This window comes from Arvicanthis niloticus, chromosome 6 (assembly GCF_011762505.2).
Source record: "Arvicanthis niloticus isolate mArvNil1 chromosome 6, mArvNil1.pat.X, whole genome shotgun sequence".
Classification (NCBI taxonomy): Eukaryota; Metazoa; Chordata; class Mammalia; order Rodentia; family Muridae; genus Arvicanthis; species Arvicanthis niloticus.
The window spans coordinates 53,986,674-54,009,045 of NC_047663.1; the positions used below are offsets into that span (position 1 = coordinate 53,986,674).

General features: G+C 45.4%; 1 protein-coding gene across 1 annotated transcript; it reads right to left on the bottom strand.

The window, feature by feature from the left end:
* Positions 1-290: 290 nt before the first annotated feature.
* On the bottom strand, positions 291-19,033 carry Dhrs7c (dehydrogenase/reductase 7C). Its single transcript, XM_034506800.2, has 7 exons — positions 18,891-19,033; positions 18,514-18,673; positions 7,162-7,274; positions 5,638-5,848; positions 3,578-3,670; positions 1,264-1,419; positions 291-543 (listed from the first exon to the last, which is right to left on the bottom strand). Exons 2-7 carry the CDS (start codon positions 18,665-18,667, stop codon positions 335-337), a joined length of 936 nt encoding a protein of 311 aa, XP_034362691.1. The 5' UTR covers positions 18,668-18,673; positions 18,891-19,033; the 3' UTR covers positions 291-334.
* Positions 19,034-22,372: the final 3,339 nt, after the last annotated feature.

Consider the following 22,372-nt stretch of genomic DNA (forward strand, 5'->3'; position numbering starts at 1 on the left):
TGGTTTTCTGGGCAGGCCAGAGGCCATAGTATGTTTAGATATTGTGTGGGCTTGAGGTATTATAGCTTCTGCACTTTTGATCAGCTGTCATCCAACAAAGCAGAGAAGCTTCTGGAAGTGAGCTGCAGATTTTTGTGTGGGAGACATCTAGTGGCGCCGTAGCTCTGGGGTGGCTCCTCCACCCTCTGTGGGAGGGTAAGAGCCTTGAGCAGGGATTCCTTAGAGGGTTAGGGCCTGTGACTTGTAAGGGACCTTACTGGAGGGAGAGGACAGATGAGCCAACATTCGTTAGGAAAGCCTTTATTCCCCTTCAGTGACCCCTTTGGCCACAAGGTTAACCCTCTTCTGGGACATTGAGCTTCTCTTTCACCCCACAGGCCACCACAGCGAAGAAGAACTCGGGGAAGAAGGTGCGGATGAACACGGCAGCCTTGGGCACCGGATTGGCCATGAACACCTCTTGCTTCTTCCTCCGAACTGTGCGCATCACTTCCTCAGCCACCTCCACTGGGTGCACGCCATAGGCCAGCTTCCTGCAAAAGACTAGAGGCACAAGCCAGGTTGGCCACGGCGTTCAAATCCCCTGACTACAAAGATGCTTGTATGCATCTTTAGCATCATGGTGTACTAACACTCTGCCCAACTCTGGTCTCAACCCTGGGGGTGACACGTCACCCTCCAACCGTTGCTGCTTGGTCTGCTGCCTCCTTTACCCCTCAGTACCTTCACAATGATGGGGATGGGGACGAGGTAGGGCAATAGGAAAGCCTGCCATTTCTGCTGGCGAAGCTGTGCTTGCCCAGGATCTCTGGCATCCCTTGCTCTGTCCTCGAGCCCAGTTCATGTTGGTGCCTTAATGCAGATCTCAAGCTTTGGTAAGGAACAGCCTCTTTCATTAGAGTATTCTAGAATAATTAGCCTTCTAATTATTCTAGTGGGCTATAACCTTCTTCCCGGTTTTCTAAAGGTGAAATGGGGTCAGCTCTATGAAGGACTTGCCTCTGAGCTGAGGTACAGGCTATCCTGGCTGGAGAAGCTTAGCCTCCATCTGGAGCTGCCTCTTCAGAAAGATAGCAGGGTGGTTCTTAAAGACCTTGTGCTGGTTCTTAAGTCTGGGAAAAGCTGTTGAGCAGGGTGAGCATCTAGCTCAGCCCTGCCAAGGTCTTCTGGCTACAGCTTTGGGGTGCTGTCTACATGGCATTTCAGACCTGAAGATTTAGTTTCTTTACCCCGCAGACTCAGGGTTCTCCTCTGAACTCTTACATTTACAAATGGATGTCTCCCAGTTCCTTTGCTCAGGATAAGCATGGTAGGAACGAATGAAAGTTGGGCTCACAGTGCTGACCACAACGTCGTATTCCTCAACCTCGGCTCGGAGGCAGTCAAAGAAGCCCATGACGGCATGCTTGGAGGCTGCATCTGGAAAAAAGACCAGCCAGAGATGTGTACAGGAAGGGATTCCACCCTTCTTTCCTGGGGTTGCACTGTAGACAAGAGGGCAGACCCAAATCTTCTCAGCTCAGAGCTGAAAGGGACCTGCAAACTCCCTGGGTTAGACTGTTACAACTAATTCACCCACTATCTCACTGGATCTCTGCTCCTGTTGTCTGACTTGCTGTCTCCTCAGTTTAAACCATCTCTCCAGATCCATAGGTTTCCCAACCATGGACTGAAATACTCATAAAAAAATAATTGTATGTCTGCTAAACACTCAGATTTCCTTCTTATCCTCGTTCCCTAGACAACACACTGTAACAACTTCTCCATAGCTGTGTTAGGGAGCTCACACAATCCAGAGATGATGGGAAGTATGTGGGAAGATGTACACTAAGCAAATAGCACAGATGAGGGGGATGGGTGGAGGGTGGAGGCTAGAACCACTGTGCCATGCATACTGAGAGACCATTGTATACTGAGTGAAAAGACAGAGGAGCCATTGTGTCCACTCTATGAAGAGGAAAGGAGAAGTTGAGAGGTCATGTGATGACACTAGGTTCCACAGCCAAAGCAGGAAAATCATTGACTAGTCTCTTGGCCTCCTGATTCCTATGCTTCTGTAGGATCCTGGCCTCCTATCTCCTTACCTCAGTCAGATCCTGGCCTTCTATCTCCTATGCCTCAGTAGAACCACCCTCAGAGCTCACAGTAGGACCACCCTCAGAACTCACACAGTAGGACCACCCTCAGAGATCACACAGTAGGACCACCCTCAGAGCTCACAGTAGGACCACCCTCAGAGCTCACAGAACACCCAATTCTACTTTCATAAACAAGGGGAAGTTTAAAGCAAGGGCACATCTTCACACTATTAATAGGGCTGAAATCTAGATGGACCATCACAAGTGTAGGCGAGTAGAGGAGAGACCAGAACACTTATGGCATACTGGTGGGAATGTCAAGGGTGTGTCTGCCTTGGAAGTAGGCCGGGAGTTTCTTAAACATTTAAATACAATTCGTCTTCTAGGTTTGCACCTGGGAGAAACGAAGCCATGTTCTCACAGATAGGATTCATGCATATTCATAGAAGCATTATTTATAATTCTAAAGTGGAATCACTAAATAGCTATCAATAGGTGGATAAATAAATAACATGGTACATCCAAGCGATGGAGTATTTGCCATCAATTAAAAGAAATGTTGATAATGCTACAACATTGTGCTACAAGTAACAAGCGTCTATAAGAGCCAGTAACAGCCTGCAGTGAGGGAGGAGGTGTTCAAGAGGCCCATCCTATCTGAGTGGCTGATGAAGACAGATTCTTCAGTGGTGTAACAACCATTTGTGAGTTATCCACGTTCCTATAAGGTAACTCGCCATCCATCATCTGTCTCTAGCACCAATGAAACTCCTTGGTTCGTCAAGCTAGACTTGGGTAGAACTCTTTCTTCTGTCTATCAATGGCTCTTTATTGGGGGAAGTAGATATTTGTTCAAATCTCCCAGGAAAAATAAACACCACAGGGACAATAAAAAGGTGGGGCTGTTTCCACACTGTCTCTCAACAGATCCTGGGAGTACATCCCTATAGTTTCATCGGCCTTTCGGAGCTTCCCACATCCTGGGATTCTCGGTGGCAATAAGCATGCCTTGGGTAAACCTCTCTGGCTATGACATTGCTACTGCACAAAGCTCCACCTCTGGTTTTTGCTCCCTTTCTTTTCCCTTTTTTCCTCAGAGGAAGTTCCTCATCCTCCTGTTTTGTGATGTGCATCCTTCTTGTCAAGTTCTAGTTCTTTGGGAACCACTTCATAGAGGAAGAGGTGTTTGAGTTAGGGCTATACATATATGTAAGAGTGTGACTATCATGTCACCCACTCTACTACACTGAAGCAGCACATGTCTTCCCTGTGGCACTGCGCTTTGGGAGGAGAGAGATTTTGTCTATTATATCCCCAAATCTCCCAGGGAACTGAGACATGAAAGAACCCCCACCAGACCCATCTCATAGCTGGATGAGACACCCTTTACCTCATGTGGTCCCTAGCATAGTCTAGACTTAACAGTGCTTGCCCTGATACCTTCCATTTTTTAATTTAAAAAACTTATTTATTTTTATTTTTTTGTCTTAGCGACTTACAAGCTGTGCGGAATGGGATCCCAAACTTTGCTTGGATGTTGTTCACTAACACGATCTGGCCTGTCCTCCTGGAGATCATGTTGGGGAGCAGAACTGGAAAATACAAGGTATCTCAGTTAGAAATCTGAGACTGGCAGATTGTAGAGGCAGATCCCTACCCCACCAGTGTTACCCATGATTCTGCTACTTCATTATCACCTATTAGACTGCAAGGGACAGAAATGAAAGTGGTTCCAGGAAGTCACTGGCCCAGTGTTTCCAAGAGAGACCAGTTGGCTGGCACATTGCTGGGTGGTTTAAAATGATCCAGCACTATACTCACTCATTAAGTGACACAGAATTTGATCGTAGGTAATCTCTCCTCTCCCTCTCCTCCCTCTCCCTCTCCCTCTCCCTCTCCCTCTCCCTCTCCCTCTCCCTCTCCCTCTCCCTCTCCCTCTCCCTCTCCCTCTCCCTCTCCCTCTCCCTCTCCCTCTCCCTCTCCCTCTCCCTCTCCCTCTCCCTCTCCCTCTCCCTCTCCCTCTCCCTCTCCCTCTCCCCCTTCCACTTGACTTCCCCTCCCCCCTCCCCTCCCCCTCCCCTTACCCCTCCTCTCCCCCTGCCCCCCCCCACACATTTCATAAGTTCTCTTCCTTAGAGAACTTGACTGATACACTGGTCCTGGCCTTCCTCAGATTTCTCTTTTCTTTCCTCACTGAGTGGCCTGTCAGAGGTTAATGGAGTGACATGCCTTTGATGGGTCTGCTTGGATGTCAAGAAGGATGGAGCTGGGGAAAACTGCCCTGTCTCTTTTAGTTGAGACAGAATCTCACTATGTGGTCCAGCCTGGCTTCAAACTGGCAATCCTCCTGCCTCAGCCTCATGAGTCTTATGAAGACAGGCGTTTACCACCATGCCTGGCTGGAAATGTGATATTTCTGGGAGTGCCATTCTAGAAGCACTGCAAATCATCTTTCTACCTCAGGTGTCTCTTTCTCTCTGCCTTGGAGTCCCATTCCTGGAGGCCTCAGTATGGGAGGCAGGAACCAGGTGACCCAAGGACATGCCTTCCCAGCCTCAGCCAGGGCACCTGACATGTGCCCCTGCTGTCCCCTAAGTCTGCTGTGAAACAGTAAAGGTTTTAGACTGGAAAGGTTAATTTGGGATTCTCTTCCGTAGCCATCTCCCACCCTAATCAGGACTACAGGCCCCAGTTTGAACATAGCTATGAGAAATCTCTATCTGGATGTCTTCTAGGCCCTTTAACAGGTCCTCTTAAGGCTACTACTTCTGTAAAGGGACACACATCCACGTTTCTGTTTTGATGAAGGGGTCAAAGGAATACTGAGTCTTTTGTAGTTGGGCACTAGTCTTCGTTTTTCTCCTCCTCCCCCCCCCCACCCCCTGTGTATGTGTGTGCTCACTTGTATATGCACACATGGAGGTCAGAGGTTGACTTCAGCTGTCTTCTTGACTCTTCTTATTGTTTGAGACAAGATCTGATCTGTCATTGAACCTGAATCTTGCTGTTTTGACTACACTGGCTAGCCAGCAAGCTCCTGGGGTCCTCTGGTCTGCCCGCTGCCCTAGAGCTGGGCTTACATTAATTGCTCCCATATTTTACGTAGTGCTGGGAATCTGATACTCAAGCTTTCAGAGGACCAGCACTTTATCCTTCTCCCAGACCCATCTTCTTTATTTCTGAAGACAGAACCTTTGACTGATTACCATGCTTAGAGAAGAACAGTTATAAGGCTTATGCAGTAAAGCATAAGTAAAGCAGGCAAAAGCTGAAGACAATGATCCAGAGACAAAGACTCACTGGGGAGCTGTGGACTGGGTGCAAAGAGAGAGAGGTATTGGGTAGAGTGTGGGGGAGGAGTAGAGTTTCATAGTGAAGTGAGAATATATCAATCAGTAAGACACTTCCCTTTGTGACCAACATTTACAGTGGGGACGTGAAAGCTTTCAGTGCTCAAATTAAGAGCTTTCAAATTAAGATGGCCACCTGGCGGTACCACAGATCTTCCCATAGAATCTGGTGGCCCACAGACCCTGAGGAAAAATGAGACTCACAGGACCTTTGGTGAACGTGATGGGTCCGAAGTAGTTGGCATCCATGATCTTTTTGTCGAGCTCCAGAGAAATCTTATGGGCAGGCCCCTTCACTTTCACGCTGGCATTGTTGATAAGGATATCTACGCAGCCGTAGCAGTCCAGGACCTCTTTGGCCACATCTTGAACACAGCTAATGTCTGAGAGATCCAGGAGGACCAGCTTGGGTGTGAATGTCTGCTGGAGCAAGGAGAGAGTGAAGACATGTTTGTAATCACCTCCTTGGAGATGTTGGGGGCCCTCAATCAAACAGCCACCCTGCTGAGATTTCAAAGTCATAGAATAAGTAGAAAAACAAACCAGGACATTGGGGAAGATGTAAAACAATTCTGGGATGAAGGAGATTGCTGGAGACTCTAGTTTTGGAGACCAGAACAACAATTAAGCATGAATATACAGTTGTTTGAACTTTTAGCCAGGACTCTTCAGCTGGTAAAACCATTCTTGTCAACTAAGTGACTTTTTGGAGGCTATGAACTGATTCCAGTACTGGTATCATAACTTTGAATACTACTGGTTTCTTTTGGAAATTGCTTCCCAATTTGTTTTATAAGATACAAGAAAATTCAGCACAGTTGTTGGCACACACCCCTTGTTTTGGATCAAAATCGTATATTCCATACAGCACTTCTGAATCTATTATGTACTAGGAGCTGGACTCAGCTCTGGACACTTGCTGTCCTCAAGATGTTACTGGTTTAGAAGTAAGGATGGGGGCAGGCTTGGTGGTACCCTGGAGTCAAGGCAACTTTTTGGCAAATGTTAGTTCTGATACACACGCTTCAAGAGAAGGTTCCCGTCGTAGGTCAATATTGGGAAATAGTCACTGATCTCTAAGTTTTTTTTGGGGGAAATACACACTAGCATTTCAATGGCTCTGAAAAGTCCTGCAGTAAAGAAAATAAGACAAGCTGGACTGGAAGCCAGTATTTGCCACGCAACGTGGTTTTTACCCCAAACCTAATAACATTCCCCAAAAGGCTCCATGTAGTATTCTGTGTAGTTCTAGTTGATCCATCTTCTCACATGTCAGGGTTGGCTCTGAAGTCCTTTGAACTGTTTGCAAACACCAACTTTAATCTCAGGGGTAAGGAAAATTTTTTTCCTATTTAAAAGAGCGCTGAAGGCAACACCTCTAACCTGGATGGCTTAGGAGGGGGCTTCCTTGGTTTCTTCCATGAAACTATGCCTTGTGTTGCCTGTTTGTCTTAATGTCAGCTGTACTTGTAGTCATGGCCCACTGCTAGGACACCGCTATCTGTGTTTTTTATGAGTCTGACTAACACAGACTTGGGGGAATCAGTGCCCAGTTTTAGCCCTGACAAGTGATCAAAACAAGCCTTTTGTTGGGCAAACAGGCTCTGTCAGGGTCAGTGCCATTACCTCTGATTTCTCCAAGGCTACTGTCACATTTCCCTGGAACTGCCCCTAAACAATGATGAGGCTCAGGGTATCCAGAGGTTCCTCAGGCTGTCTGGAGAGAGTCTTACCTTGCTGGGGTCAGCCACACTGGTCAAGGCAGCGTAGAGGCTCTCCAGACCCTCCCAGTTCTTTCCACACAGCACCAGCCTTGCTCCACCTGTATGGAAGACCCGAGCACACTCTGTGGAGAAGAGAGAAGAGAGGCAGGGTGTACTTTGTGAATGGAGCTGTAGAAGGGAATTCCTATCTCAGGGATTCCTGATATCTAAAAATTCTGCTGTATCATCCATCACCATGAGTTCCTCCTCCTGGAAGAGTCATTTCATTTGATCCACTCCTCTAGACTTTTTAGGGGTGCAGAGGATTGAGCTGTACCCTAGGCTAGGATGGTTTGGCTGTGTGCTGTGTTTCTAGCCTCGGCTTGGTTGCTTCTGTGGGGGGAAGCTCGCATCAGGGAGCCACAAGCTCCTGCTTTGCTGGATATTTCTGATGATGAAAACTTCTTATGAAATAGAAAGATGACTCTGTCACTAGCATTTGAGACCACAGCCTTAGGGACATCTCAACCTATAGATATTGGTAAGAGCTACCATGTTGGTTCAGACAAAATACCACCCAGCCCTGCATATTTTCTCTGTGGATAGAGACCCTAGTCAAGGGTCTTTGCTTACAAGACTCCTCTACACAAATAACTTCAGGCAACTAAGTCAAGCTAGGAGCTGGAGAGGTCACTTTCCCCAGGGAAGAACTTGCTCATAGGTTTCCCAGTGCCAAATGGCCATCCCTAAAAACATACATACCAGTAACATTATATAGATTCAAATGGTTATATCTATATACATGAATATACAAAATACACATATGCTTGCGATAACAATTAATGAAAGAAGAGGTCATGAATTCGAAAGAGAGTGGGAGGGGAATACGGGAGGGTTTGGAGTGAGGAGAGGGGGAAACATAATGAAATTACAGTAAAAAATTAAACAAAATGAAAAAAATGTTTTATGTTCCACTCTGAACTAATTCCTGATTAATTTGATATAGGGCTTTCTTTAATTATTTATTAAACATATTTATTTATTTATTTATTTATTTATTTATTTATTTATTTATTTATTTTGTATACAAGTTTGTATGTATTGTCATGTGCATGCCAAGGTACATATGTGGAGATTGGAGGACAACCAGAGGGAGTCTGTTATCTCCTTCCACCACATGGATGCCAGGGACTGAACTTATGTCACCAGACTAGGTGGCAAGCACCTTTACCTCCTGAGCTGTCTCTAGGACAATACCTGATAGATACAGACATTCACATGTAACAATATCTTGATACTTTGAAGCAGTAAAAGCTCCTATGTTCAGACAGTGTATTTGTTCTAGAGATGATTGACAGAGACATCTATGTATTTGCTCAGCTAATTCTTACTGTGGTCATCCAGGGGAAGGTCTCTCCTAGGCTGGGTCTTCTAAAGCAGCAGCTGATATGGAGTTTAAACTGAGGTAGAGCTGTCTCACCTGCGTGGCAGGACCAGCCTTTGCACACTGTTGTCCATCAGCATCGTCCTCTCAGGGAAGTGCCTTAGATGGCAGCCCTCCTCCACAAGGTGGCACCCGCTGGTACAGGTAAGTCCCAGAGACTTAGCCAACATTCACAGTACCAGAGAGATGGATGAACATAGAGGAGTGCACCAAGCACTAGTTCTGACAGAGGCTCTGAGAGCACTCACTCCAGCATAGCATCTAGTGTTGTCCCGTTTTGTACCAAGAAGTCCTGGACCTCAGTTGACTGCAGACACTTAAGGACAGCCCAGTAAACTGAGTGTTCACCCGAGGCTGTGGTTTTCTTTTTTTAAATTATTCTCTTATATATTACATCCTGACAACAGTTTTCCCTCCCTCCACTCCTCTCAGTCTCTCCTCCTACCTCCTTTCTTTCCCAGATCCACTCCTCCAATTACAAAAAAAAAAGAAAACCAAAAAAACCAAAAAACCAAAAACCAAAAACCAAAAAACAAAACAAAACAAACAAACAAAAACCAGGCCTCCCTGGAATATCAAATATCAGTCAAGCATGGCTCAAGAAGTTACAATAAGACAAGGCACAAACCTTCATATCAAGGCTGAATGAGGCAACCTAGTAGGAGGAAAAGGGTCCCACATGTTGGCAAACAAGTCAGAGACACCCTCCACTCCTACTGTTCAGAGTCCCACAATACCACCAAATCATACAACCATAAGATATACACAGAAGACCTAGTTTAGACCCATACAAGGACTGTTTAATGCTTCAGTCTTGGTGAGCCCTTATGTGCCCTGCTTAGTTGACTCTATGGGCCATGTCTTCATGGTGTCCCTGACCCCCTGGCTCCTACAATCCTTTCTCCCTTCTTTTGCAGAGTTCCCTGGAGCTGCCTAGTGTTTGGCTGTGGGGTCTCTGCATCTTCTCTCATCAGTTGCTGGATGACACCCCTCTGCTGACAACTGGGCTAGGCACTGGTCTATGAGTATAGCAGAGTATCATTAGGAATCATTTTATTACCTTTTTTTGAGGTCTTATATATCTTAAGCACAGCAGCTCTCAATGACTTTGTGGTTGTGGGAATTTGCTCCTGTAGACTTAGCAGCTTGATGCAAGCAGAGAGGAGGAGGTCAGCTGGATAGGACAGATACTGGGGTTTCCTACATGGGAGTCATGGACAGGGGGTTTGTGGTACTGGAGAGAACTGAGGTGTCAGATGATGGAAAGATGAGCAGGCATGAAGGTCAAAGGGTTGCTGGGGAACAAAGAGAGATTGCACTGTCCTTGGATCCCAATGGGAGCAAAAACAGATGTACTGGCCAGGAGTGTGGCTCAATGGCAGAACACTTGCCTAGTTAATACGTAGGAAGACCAGAGGGTGATCCTGGCACTGCAAAAAATAAACTAAAGACAGGTGTGCTGAGAGCAACCGAGGGTGTGGGAAGGAGGAAGCGGTAGCTCCTCACTGAGGGAGACCTGAACCAAGAGCCTACCAATGTCACCTTGAGTTGTTAGGTCTTCAGGGAAAGATGGTTTCTCTCAGTTTAGGTGTCTTATTAAGAAAGGAGGTGGGGGATGAAGAGATGGCTCAGTGGTCAAGGGCACATAACTGCTCTCGAAATGGACCTGTGTTTGAACCCAAGTGTGATTCCCATCACTCATGTCAGGTGGCTCCCAGCCACCTGAAATTCCAGCCACAGGTGATCGGATACCCTCTTCTAGACTGCCGGGGACACCCATACTCACATGTACACCTCCCCATACACACAGCATTAGAAATTGAGGATAAAAATAGAAAAGAAAGGAGACATCTGGGATGATTGTGAGTGACAAAAAATTTAAAAGATATCAATTATTCTCCATGTCAATTTGATGCAGGAAACCAAGACCCCAGTAGGTCTTAGAAAGTGACAGAGTGATTCTAAAGTCTATATGGAATGACTTGCACACTTTAATCAGAAACGTGAAGAAAAGCAAAGACTATTGTGGTGATCTGAAGTGGCACTATTAGGAGGTGTGGCCTATTTGGAGAAAGTGTGTCACTGTGAGGGTGGGTTTTGAGACCCTCCTTCCTGGCTCCCCGGAAGCCAGTCTCTCCTGGTTGCCTTCAAATCAAGATGTAGAACTCTCAGCTCCTTCTCCAGCACCATGTCTGCCTGCATGCTGCCATGCTTCCTGCCATAATGATAATGGACCGAACCTCTGAAACTGTAAGCCAGCCCCAATTAAATGTTTGCCTTTATAAGAGTTGCCTGGGTCATGGTGTCTCCTCATAACAATGGAAACCCTAACTAAAGACAACTATCTTGAAAAATGTTAGTTACTAACATAAAATATAAAGCTGCCAAAGCTAAAGCAAAAATGTTAACTGTTCCAGCATAAGTAAGAGCTATCGTTTAAAATGATGAGGATTCAGTACCTGTGTGATTGAGTTGATTTTTAAATAGGTGAGAGAACAATATATTATTAAAAAATATTTGAGAGCATGGCTTGGCCTGTGAGATGGCTCAGTTAAAAGAAGGCACTGCTGTTTGAGAGGACCTGAGTTCTCAATATCTGTGCCAGCCAGCTCACAACCACCTATAAGTTTAGCTCCAGAGGATCATATGCCCTCTGCTGGCCCCCACAGGCACTGCACTCACTTACACATACTCCCTCCCACATACACATAATTAAAATAAAATGAATCTTTAAAAAAATAGTATTTGAGGGCTGGTGAGATAGCTCAGAGGTTAAGAGCACTAGCTACTCTTCCAGAGGTCCTGAGTTCCATTTCCAGCAACCACACGGTGGCTCATAACCATCTTTAATGTGATCTGGTGCCCTCTCTGGTCTTCATGTAGGAGATTGCTATATACATAATAAATAAATAAATAAATCTAAAAAAAGAAAAAATTAAACAAACATTTAAAAAATAGTATTTGAATGTCTACTTGGGAGGGAAAGAGCTAGTTGCATCATTTTATAATATACTAAGTAGGTAAACGTAAAAAAAGAATCACAAAAGAGCTAGAGAGATGAATTTGTTCTCTTACTGGGGAAGATCTTCAGACAATTCCCCAAAGAAACAAATTGAGCTAATTTAGGGATTTTTATCCTTAGATTTTTTTTTAACAGAAAAGACATAAAGAACAACCAAATTTAAAAAGTACTTAATAGTTTATGTCAGCAAAGAGCTAATTTATTTGATATGCAAAGGACTTTTACAAATAAGAAAGACTAACTGGAAAAAAATGCAGAAGGTTAAGAGTCAATACCCATGACATGATAAACAGATGCAATTTGAGCCACACATTAATTTTGATCCATCAGATGACAAAGGACAAAACTGGTCTTAGTCTTAGCGAGGTGTGAGCACTGGGCTTGGCACACATTCACTCTAGTATCTGCATGAACTGTTACAGGTTTGGGGAAGAAAATGTCGACTGTGTCCTTAGAAAGGCTTTGATTTAGCAATTTCACCTATAGCTATTTCTCCTAAAGCAATCATTAAGAATTTCTGTGTAGCCACAGCTGTACGATTGCTTAGCCCAATACCACAGCCAACAGTAAAACCTGGAAATAATTGCAAATGTCCCATATAATGGGAGGTTGATTAAGTCAGAGTATGTCAAAAACAACTATTTTCCAGCTGTTAAAACAACCCCCTCAGAAACCCCAGGGACTAAACCACCAACCAAAGAGTACACATGGAGGGACCGATGGCTCCAGCTGCATATATAGCAGAGGATAACCTTATCTAGCATCAACCAGAGGAGAGGCCCTTGGTCCTCTGAAGGCTCGATGCCCCAGTATAAAGGAATGCTAGGGCGGTGAGGAGGGAGTGCATGGGTGGGAGGAGGGAGAGACAGAGGGCTTGCGGAGGGGAAACCGGGAAAGGGGATAACATTTGAAATGTAAATAAATAAAATATCCAATAAAAAACTGATCTGTCTAAAATGAATCTGTTGGTGTGAAATTCATATTAAAATATGTTTAAAACATAAGAGTTTTTAGAAACAGCTTCTCAGGGGCTGGAGAGAGGGCTCAGTGGTTAAGGGTACTTTCTATTCTTAAAGTGGACTTGAGCTTCAGTTCCCAGCACCCATTTGGGAGGTGGCTACTATGTACCTGAACCTCCAGCTTCAGGGGGTCTGATAACCCTGTTCTGGCCTCCTTGGATGTCTGTACTTATGTGCAGGCACACCCCTCCCCATGAATACACATAAATAAATCTTGTTTTAAAAGTGTGCCAAATCAAAGCTACAATTTGAATGTGTGTGTGTGTGTGTTTAAAGTAGGGTAGTACTGTGTGTACACACTGTTACTAGGGCATTAAGTTGGTAATTTCAGAGGCACTAAGATAAAATAGAAATAAAATTTCAGAGTTAGTTGCTAGTCCAAGATGCACGCTTCCAAAGGAAATAACTGCTTTATGAAGTCATCCCTTTTGTCCTAAAATAAGACACAATGGATTAAAAAGGAGGAGGGAGAGAAGGAGGAGGAGGGGGGAAGGAAGAGGGAGGCTTGGGAGGCAGGTTTCTCAGGAGAGGACAGTGTAAGATTTTGCTCATGGGCCAGGGTTAGGATATGCTTCCTCCCATCATCTCCAGGAGAAAAGGCAGCTACAGGGCCTTTGAGTGACTTGCTAAGACTTCACTGCACATGAGAACCCAGACCAGAAGGATCTCTAAGGTGTTGCCTAGCCCCAAACCAGGGCTCAAGGGAAGTAATGCCATAGGAGAAGTCTACATCTCCCACTTCCCAGAGGTGCAGCTGGAGGCTTCAACGGAAGCCTCTAAGGGACATAAAGATGCCATAATAGAAAGAAAACCACCTAGGTGCCTACTTTGCCCCAGTGCTGGGGTTGAAACCAGAGACCTATGTGCCAAGCAAATACGTCCTCACTGAGCTATACCGCCAACTTTGTGCCCTGCCCATGCAGCTTAGAGCCATCTTATAGTGTGTCTCTCAGGTAAGCATGCCTTTTGTTCTCCTCTATGTCCCCCTTTCTGTTTCTTTTTCCCTAGAAAGGTCAGACAGGTTAGAAATAGAGGTGGGGGAAAAAAACCAAGGAAAACAGGCACATTGGTTGTGAATCAGGTCTATTGGGGGCTTGCTGCAACAGAAGGATTGTGTATAATATCTATAATCAGAACGTCAGAAGACAGCCTGGCCTCTTTTCTTTCCTTCCAGAGTTTCCCCTCTGGGCTGAATTGAACGGGATTAAACTACTCCACAACACTCTTGGTCCCTCCCACAGTACCGACTGAGTGGTCAGCCTCACCAAGGAACAGAGAGGAAACAAACCCAAACATCCGCACAGGATGCTTCCCAGTGAAGCAGTTCTATGTATGTTTTATTACTTACAAATTCATTCATTTTTCATAATTACGGTCTTGACAATTATGGAATTTTTGTCACTTGGTTTGGAGGGAGAAGTCCCAGCTGTGGTTGTGTGTGGCTGGAGGGGGTGAGGCAGCCATGGTGGCTATATTTCTCACATCAGTGCAATGGGGTTCGAAGAGTTTGAAGAGTTTCCCACATTCCCATCTCTGCTCTGGGGTGGGAGGAATGAAGATGTGACTCAGGATGTCTGGTGTCCAGGTCTGGGGTCGTTCTCCACATGAGGCTGCATCTGGTCAACCCCTCTGCTGAGAGAGCAACAGGCTGGGCTTCACTGACCCTTATTGGCTCATCCACTCCCGGATAGTGGGATGTATCTGCAAGGTTTCACTAAGTTGTCCAGGTTGGTTTTGAACTTGCGATCTTCCTAAATCACTCCCCTGAGTAGTCAGGCTTACAAATCTACAGCAACAGGCCCACTTTGAAATTCTTATTTTTATTCTTGTTTTGTTTCTGTCAATTTTGAGTCTGAGTCTTGCTGCTTAGCCTAGGCTGACCCCCAACTAAGTGATTCTCCTGCTTCAGTCTCCTGAGTGCTGAGATCATGGGGTCGATGGTTAATCTTCTTGTCAGTTTGACTAGATTTGGAATCATCTAGGAAACCGAGGCACATCTCTAGCTGTGTTTCCACAGGTGTTCGTGAGATGGATAGCTCAGGGCAACAGTCAACATGAATGTGGGTGGCAGTACCCAACAGGCCGGAGGCTTAGAGTGAAGAAGCCAGTAGAGTGCCTTCATTCCTCGTGTCTGCTTCCTCCTTGGTGATGATGTGAACTTGGTGAGCGTCTCCCTTGTTCTCTCTGTCACAATAAACCAAATCCTTTGAAGCTGTTGTTTCTATCCAGCTGGACATTTTGTGGCAGTGTCTCCACACTCTGATCCTCTTTATTTATTTATTTATTTATTTATTTATTTATTTATTTATTTATTTATTTGACACAATAGCTCAGGTATCCCAGGTTGGTCTCAAAAAAGCCCACTATGTAGCCGAGGGTGACCTTGAGTTCCTGATCTTCCTTCCTCCTCTCAAAAGAGTTACTGGTGACCACATCCAGCTTTAGTTTTGTTATCATCTCAGCTCAACATTTACCTCCTGTCAAGCATTTGAGCCCTGGCTGTTCCTTTCTCAACTAATAGGCACAACTTGGGCACGTCCTTACGGATTTCCTCAGTTCTAAGATGTCAAGGAGTGTGAAGTGATTTCTGATTCCAGAGATCGTGTTGTGAGCAAAGCTGCTGTGGGGGCTGTGAGATGCTGATGTGCAGGGTCCTGTTTCAGCAGGGTTTAAGAGTAATCTTAGGAGCTGTGGGAACACAGGCAGGGAGAGCATTCAGTCACTACTCCCTGAAGGCCAAGCCCAGTGTTAAGTATTTTGATGGTTACTTTTGTTGCAGACCCAGTGAGTACAAAGTAACACAGCGTTTGTCTTGATTGATTGGCGATGGTTTGGGGCGAAGGCTAGATGTCTGGACTTGGAATGTGCAGTCATTCTCAACCCTCCTAATGTTGAGACCCTTGAATACAGTAGCTCCTCATGCTGTGGTGATCCCCCAATCATAAAATTATTTTCACTGCTACTTCATAACTGTAATTTGGCTACTGTTTGAATTATAGTGTAAATATCTGTGTTTTCTGGTGGTTTTTTTGTTTGTTTGTTTGTTTTTTTGTTGGTTTTTCAAGACAGGGTTTCTCTGTGTAGCCCTGGCTGTCCTGGAACTCACTCCGTAGACCAGGCTGGCCTCGAACTCAGAAATCCGCCTGCCTCTGCCTCCCAAGTGCTGGGATTAAAGGCGTGTGCCACCACCGCCCGGCATTCTGGTGATCTTAAGTGACCTCTGTGAAAGGGTCGTTTGAGCCAAGAGGTCTCCACCCACAGGTTGAGAACCACCACCTTAGTGGTTCTACTCACAGGTTTCATCCTGGCTCTAGGGCACCTGGGCACAATATGGGCCATGTGGAAGCCACTCTGTCCCCCTTACTTTTTTTCTTGCCTTAAAACTGAAGTGGAGCAGCTGGTGCCTAGGATTGCTGTCATCAGCACCACACCAAAAGCAAGCATTTATTTAAAGTTACACACGCCCAGCTTCTCATGTTACTTCTAAATACTTGGACTTTATTCCTTTCTGCTTTGCATTTCTGCCGGGTTGGGGAGGGTGGGAGGCACAAGCTGTCAGTGAGTTGCCGTAAAAGCGAACAGTGACCAGAACCTTGACAGTTTGGGCTACGGTCTTCTGCAAACACCTGTGGTGCATTTGCTGGGGTCCTGACTTATGTGTGACTGTGATCCAATGATCTTTTTTTTTTTTTAAAAGTAATAAATGAGGCTTTTGAAATAAATACACGGCTCTTACCAAAGGGAGAACTGTGGCTCCATGTAGTAACAGTACATTACAAAGACAGAGGATCCAAATAGCATCTTTAATGGCAAGGTGCAGCTAACATTTGTAGGACCATCTACACAACTACAGCAATGTGTGCAATCTTTCCCAGCCCCCCTCCCCTGGAACACACTGCATAACAGGCCATAGTCAGAGCACAGAGCAAACCTTAACAAACTCAAATGAACTGAGTCGTGCAGAGTTCCTTCTCTGACCAAATTGGAACCAAAGCGGAAATTAAATTAAATCAATTAAACCAATACTCACAAACATACTAATCTGGGTGTCTTCCCTGATTAAATAAATGGCTTCTAGTCACTGGTCATTAAACATACTGGTAAATTTATCATTGTGAACAAATCCTGTCAGGAGCAATTTATGGGAATAAAGGCTTATTTAGGTCCAGCTTTGGGAGGATCCATTCTGGCCAGGAAGGCACAGGGCAACAGCTGGGTCTATGGTGATGGAAGTAGAAGGGGACAAGAAGCTATGGGGGAGGTGGAGTGTGGGGAAAGGGAATCTAGAAGATATAACTTCCACACGCTTGTACCTCATGACCTTCTACCAGTTAGGCCCTTCCTCCTAGACTGGTGGTTCTCAAACTTCTTAATCCTATGACCCTTTAATACAGTTCTATGTTGTGGTGACTACTCCAACCACAAAATGAGTCTATGAGGGACATTACAGGTTCAAAACAAAATTTAAGAAAAATGTTGAGTGACTAGTAATAGAGAAGCATTGAGGGGGGTGTGGGGTACCAGGGTGAAGGAACCAGCCTTAGGTTGTGAGAAGGCAGGTCTCTGGGGGCCACCTGAAAGGATGGAACAGATACGGTGGCAGAGAAGGCTCCAGGGACCTGGCCTGCATCTAGACAAACATTCTACTTGTAGAAAGTCTGCCCTATGAGTGAACAGCTTCAGGTGGGCTGCTCTCATGTCTTTCCAACAACACTGTGGTCTTGTGACTGGTCTGATGGGCAAACTAGAGTTTCCTGGCTGGCATTGGGAAAGACTGAGTTTTGGGTTTGTGCATCTGTTCATCTTTTGAAAGTCAACCCTAACAAGTCAGGATAGCCTCTTAGGAAATAACTCCAAAGGACACACCTACTATGCTTAATGTCTTCAACCTGCCAAGGCTGACCCAAGGCAAACACTCACTGAGACCTCACCCCTCCCATCAGCAGGAGGACATGCTTCCTCTGATGATTTCCAAGAGAAGAAGCAGCAGTTTCTGGGAGAAACTTCAGAGACAGGCACAGAAGTTCTCCCAATAGCCACACCATGGGAGGAAGTGCCCCCACCTCCAAGGCTCTAGAAGGTATATGGATACCTGAGTGTCAGTTGAGTGTCTGGTGGTTGGTTAGCTGTGTGGGGTCTATGCTGGATTAAATAACAAATATTAGAGCAGAAAATGTCATGAATTTATATCGAAGGGCTACACTGCCATCGTTAGGACTAACAAAATCCCGCTAAACCCAAAGGGCAATCCAGTCACAAATGCAACAGGAAGGGCCCAGAAGACTGTCTAACTTAGAGACTGTGAGTGAAATTGCTTTCAAGACCAGGAGGTGAGATGGCGGGAAGCAGAGGCTGTGTGTGGTGGAGAGGGTGACATATGGAGATGAGCTGGGTGAATTCTGAAAAAAATGTGTTCAACTTGACCGTCTCTAACAACATGTGAATGGTGGCCACTGCTGTTCCAACTCCCACCTACCCATGTGCAAATTTCTTTGTTGCTCACTACTACACTCCAACGTGGAGGCTGCCGTCATCCTCCATCTATACCTGGGACATTCAACTCCTAGCTGAAGACACCTGCTAGTCAAGTGCTGGAACCAGAACTGGAACCTAGTGGCCTACTCTAGCCTCGTATCCAGTGTGCAGCATCAACTAAGAACTTGGCATTTCAAGATTTCTGGAAACTCCTGAAGCAGTCAAACCCAATATTTTCTAACATTAAGCTGTGAGTTGGCAACCTCTGCCATTCTAACCCTGCCATTCACCTGGCAAGAAAGCTTCAGACTCCTAAACAGAAGCTGACTCCTCTCTACCAACAGATGTGCCCCCACACCATCCTGTCTCCACAGGTCCCTTGAGGGCAGAGATGGGTACAGGTCCAGGGGAAGCCAGCTTACCCTTTCCCAGTCCTGAGATGGCATCTGTGATGACCACCACTTTGTTCTGCACGGCAGACTTTGACCACAGCCTGGATGCCTCCTGGTAAATGAAGAGGAGCCCGCTGATCCCCAGTAGCAGCAGGGGTAGCATCAGGACAGCCATGATCCCCATCTTGCTCTGCAGGACAGCAGGGTGACAAAGGATTGGCTTTGCAGAGTCCCTGATTGCAACCCCCTGGGGAAGGGGGAGGTTCAGGCCCGCAGCATCCATTCCATCCAAGCCCAGAATCTCTTCTCCAGGGAGCTGGGTTCTGCAGATTCCCAGGAGGTCCTTCCCAGCTGAGAATCAACGAGCATGCAATTCCCCAAATGCTTAACAATTAGAAATTACTCACCGGTGTCTCCACACTGAAGGAGTCCAGGGGGCCTGCCCTCCCCTAAGGCTAATTACAAATTTAATTAAAACGGGTCTGCATTTTTGGAAGGAAATCCATGTGTTAAGGCCACTTGCTTGGGCTCTAATGGTTATTTATAGCTCTCAGTTGTACTAAAGGGCTTCTCAGGGTAAATATAGTGTCTATTCTGATATTCAGGGACACATGCTGGCCGGGTCTGATTTCAGGGTTCTTGCCAGGACTTTTAAAGCTCTGCTGGCTGGTGGGACTATTAGAGTTTCCTCTACACTTTGGGCTGGGAGTCAATCCCAGGAACTCCCGGGATTGTTAGCATAAATGCCTGTGCCTTTCTTTCCTGTGTGGGGTCCCTGCAGGTGGTTCAGACCTAGCTGGACATCAAGCCATTTGCCTTTCCTTTCCTGAGTGGGGATGTGGATGAGAAGCAAAGAAAAGCTGGTCCATGGAATGGAACCTGTTTAAAAAAAAAACAGCTGTGCACAAAAGAAAACTTTTTAGAGTAATGGCTCTCAACCTTCTTGGTGCTGTGACCATTTAATACAGTTCTTCATACGGTGGTGACCTTAACCATAAAATTATTTTCATTGCTACTTTATACCTGTAATTTTGCTACTGTTAGGAATCATGATGTAAATATCTGTGGTTTCTGATGGTCTTAGGCCACCCCTGTGAAAGAGTCATTTGACTCCCAGAGGGGGTCACAACCCACAGGTTGAGAACCAGTGGTTTAGAGCATGCTTCTTGCTTTTGTGAGGTGTATGTTTCTTGTCTCTAAAATGGGAACAATTGTTTTATTTTGTAGATCTGTTGGGGCACCAAATAAGATCCTGCCTCTCTTGAACCTGGCATAGATTCTGAGAGTCAAGGAGGTAACTATCTTTTGTAATTAAATATCCAAGATGTTAAATAATTTAATTATATATACTAGGAACTCATTATGACTAAAAATATCAAAACCCTAACACTTGTGTCCAGTGACCCATTTGTTATGTATTTATTATTTGTTTATTTATGTGGGTGTCTATGTGAGTGTATACCACCTTTGTGGGTACCTGTGGAGGGTGTTAGATCCCCTAGAGCTGGGGTTATGGTTACAGGTGGTTGTGAATCATCTGACCTGGGTGCTGGGAACCAAACTTAGGTCCTCCATAAGAGCAGCAAGAACTCTTAAGTGCTGAACCATTTTTTTTTTCCAGCCACACAACATTTATACTGTAAAGAAAATAGAGCTGTCCAGAAAGTGTGGCTGAGGTGGGAGTAAAGATGGGGTAGGTGGTGGGTGAAGGGTGAGAACAGCAGAAACTGCATCTCTTAGAAACCAGGAACAACAGGTAACATTGCAGAGCTCACCTCCGTATTGGCATTTAGTGTATGCATTAGGAATGCAGAGCACTTGATGACTCCATGACAAACTGATCACATTCGTGTGACCAGCACCCTCACCAACAAGCATCGTATAAACATCTCTCTGTTGTGTCTCCTTCCATGCTGTAACTACTTTACAATTTTTAATTGAGTATATTAGTTTGTATTGTGTGTGTGTCTTTTCTTTTCTAGATTTTATTTAAATAGAACCACAGAGTCCACACTCCTGCTCAACATCACATGTGTGGTATCCCTTTCATGTTTATCATGTGTGTCCATCTCATGTTTCCAGTTTGTTCTTCTGAGAGTGGGCATGTGAAGGCACCCGAGGCAGGTGTGCTTTGTGTTCTTACGAGACAGCAAAAAGGCATTGCACTGTAATGGAGACGGGATGAGGGCTGGGTGATAGCTGGGGTTAGGGAGGTCCTCACACAGAGTCTAAGACAAGAGAGCACAGTTGGGTCTGTCTGGAACGTATCAGGGAAGGTTTCGGCAAAGTTGGGAGCTTCCACAGGTAGGATAGACAGCCATGCGATCTGAGTGAGACCTTTGAAGGGACATATCTGAAGGCTGAGCGCTTGGAGACTTGGATGTTTAGAGGGTGGGGACTGGAGAATGAATCAGAGGAGTGGCCAATGTTGTGGCAGGGACCAAGGAGCATACATGTTCCAGGAGCATATGAAGGCTGTCTTGGAGAGACTGCTGAATTAAATAATCGGGAAGCCACTGACCCGAGGCTGCTGTGTGCTATCTGTTCCTTGGTAGCAAACTGGGATTGAATTTAGGAGGTTTTGATTGTTCTGTTTTAGAGACAAATAGCCAAGTTTTACCCAATCTCAAACAACCAAGCCTATTGCAGTCAACTGACTAGCCCATGTCCCCAAAGGCCCAAGTTACTCACTGGAGTGGATCCAGTGATTCCTCTATGTGCCTTCCAGGGTCATCTGTAGAAGTCTGCTGCTCATGTGGCTGGAGCTGTTGAGTTAGGACTCTTGCCCAATTCATGAGTCATTCTTTGGTCAAATAAACCCTGTTAAGGTTAATTTAGTTAATTTGCTGAATGTTTTTTCTTCAAATAGCTGATTATCTGTGTGGGAAATTGCGGCTTGGTCAAGTGAAAGCAGGGCCTGAGAAGAGACTGTGCTTTTAACGACAACAGACAGGAGCCTCTCAGGTCAAGGGCACCTTGCATTTTCAGCTCTGCAGTGGACTTACTGTCAGTAGTTCTGCAATGCATCATCATTGCCTGGTGGTTCCCAACCTTAGGCTTTGAAATCCATCTTCAAATATACCTTAAAATTTGGAGGAAAACGGCTACAATCTTGAAAGATGGCCCCAGCACAGCCTGCAAGTCCTTCAGCAAGTGACTGAAATATACTAGGCCCCTTCCACATTGACTCATGGCCCTGATAGGAAGTACAGTAACATGGGTGCCCTGGTGTGGAGCTACATTCAGCCATAGATGGTGTTCCCAGGACACCTTTAGTTGTGTTAGTGATAATGTCAGTCTACTGTTTGTCACGAGGGCTTCCTTTCTTTAACTTAATTACCCCGGGACAGACAAGGAGTTTTCTAACCACCATACCCTCTTCAGTTCATTGAGGACTCCTTCAAATATCTGCATTACTGCCTTTCTTAAGGAAGAAGACAGACAATTCATCTGTCTTTGAAATTGTAGGTTTTTTTTTTTTTTTTTTTTTTTTTTTTTTCATTTTTGCTATGCTGGTGTGGAACCTAGCATCTTGAGCATGCTTGACAAGCCATGTACCACCGAGCTATACACCAGCTCTGAAACCACAGTATGTTCTAATCGGAGCATCAAGAACAAGTCAGTTTAGATGCATGGATGTTTGGAATCCTCCTGGAAAGCCTGGGGTGGGAGAAGTACCCTCTAGGTTGGGGATGGTCTTGCCCACTTTCTCCTTTTTGTCCCAAGCAGAAGTCACACCCAGCTCTAAACTGCAGATGTAGAAGCTTTGGCACATGCAGTTCATCAGAGCATCATCAGAGCATCATGCTTCCTTGGCACCTTCCGTCCAGCCTCCCTGACCCCTGCACTCATACATATAGAAAACCAAGTGTTCTGCTCCACCTGGAGA

What these genes read in the sequence shown, in the direction of transcription:
- Dhrs7c (XM_034506800.2), bottom strand. Translation starts at nt 18,667, where the DNA reads ATGGGGATCATGGCTGTCCTGATGCTACCCCTGCTGCTACTGGGGATC. An exon ending in GTGTGGCTGACCCCAGCAAG is followed by an intron (nt 5,849 to 7,161) that starts GTAAGACTCTCT and finishes TTGCTCCAGCAG; the next exon opens with ACATTCACACCCAAGCTGGT. An exon ending in GATCCCATTCCGCACAGCTT is followed by an intron (nt 1,420 to 3,577) that starts GTAAGTCGCTAA and finishes TCTTTTTTCCAG; the next exon opens with ATGCAGCCTCCAAGCATGCC.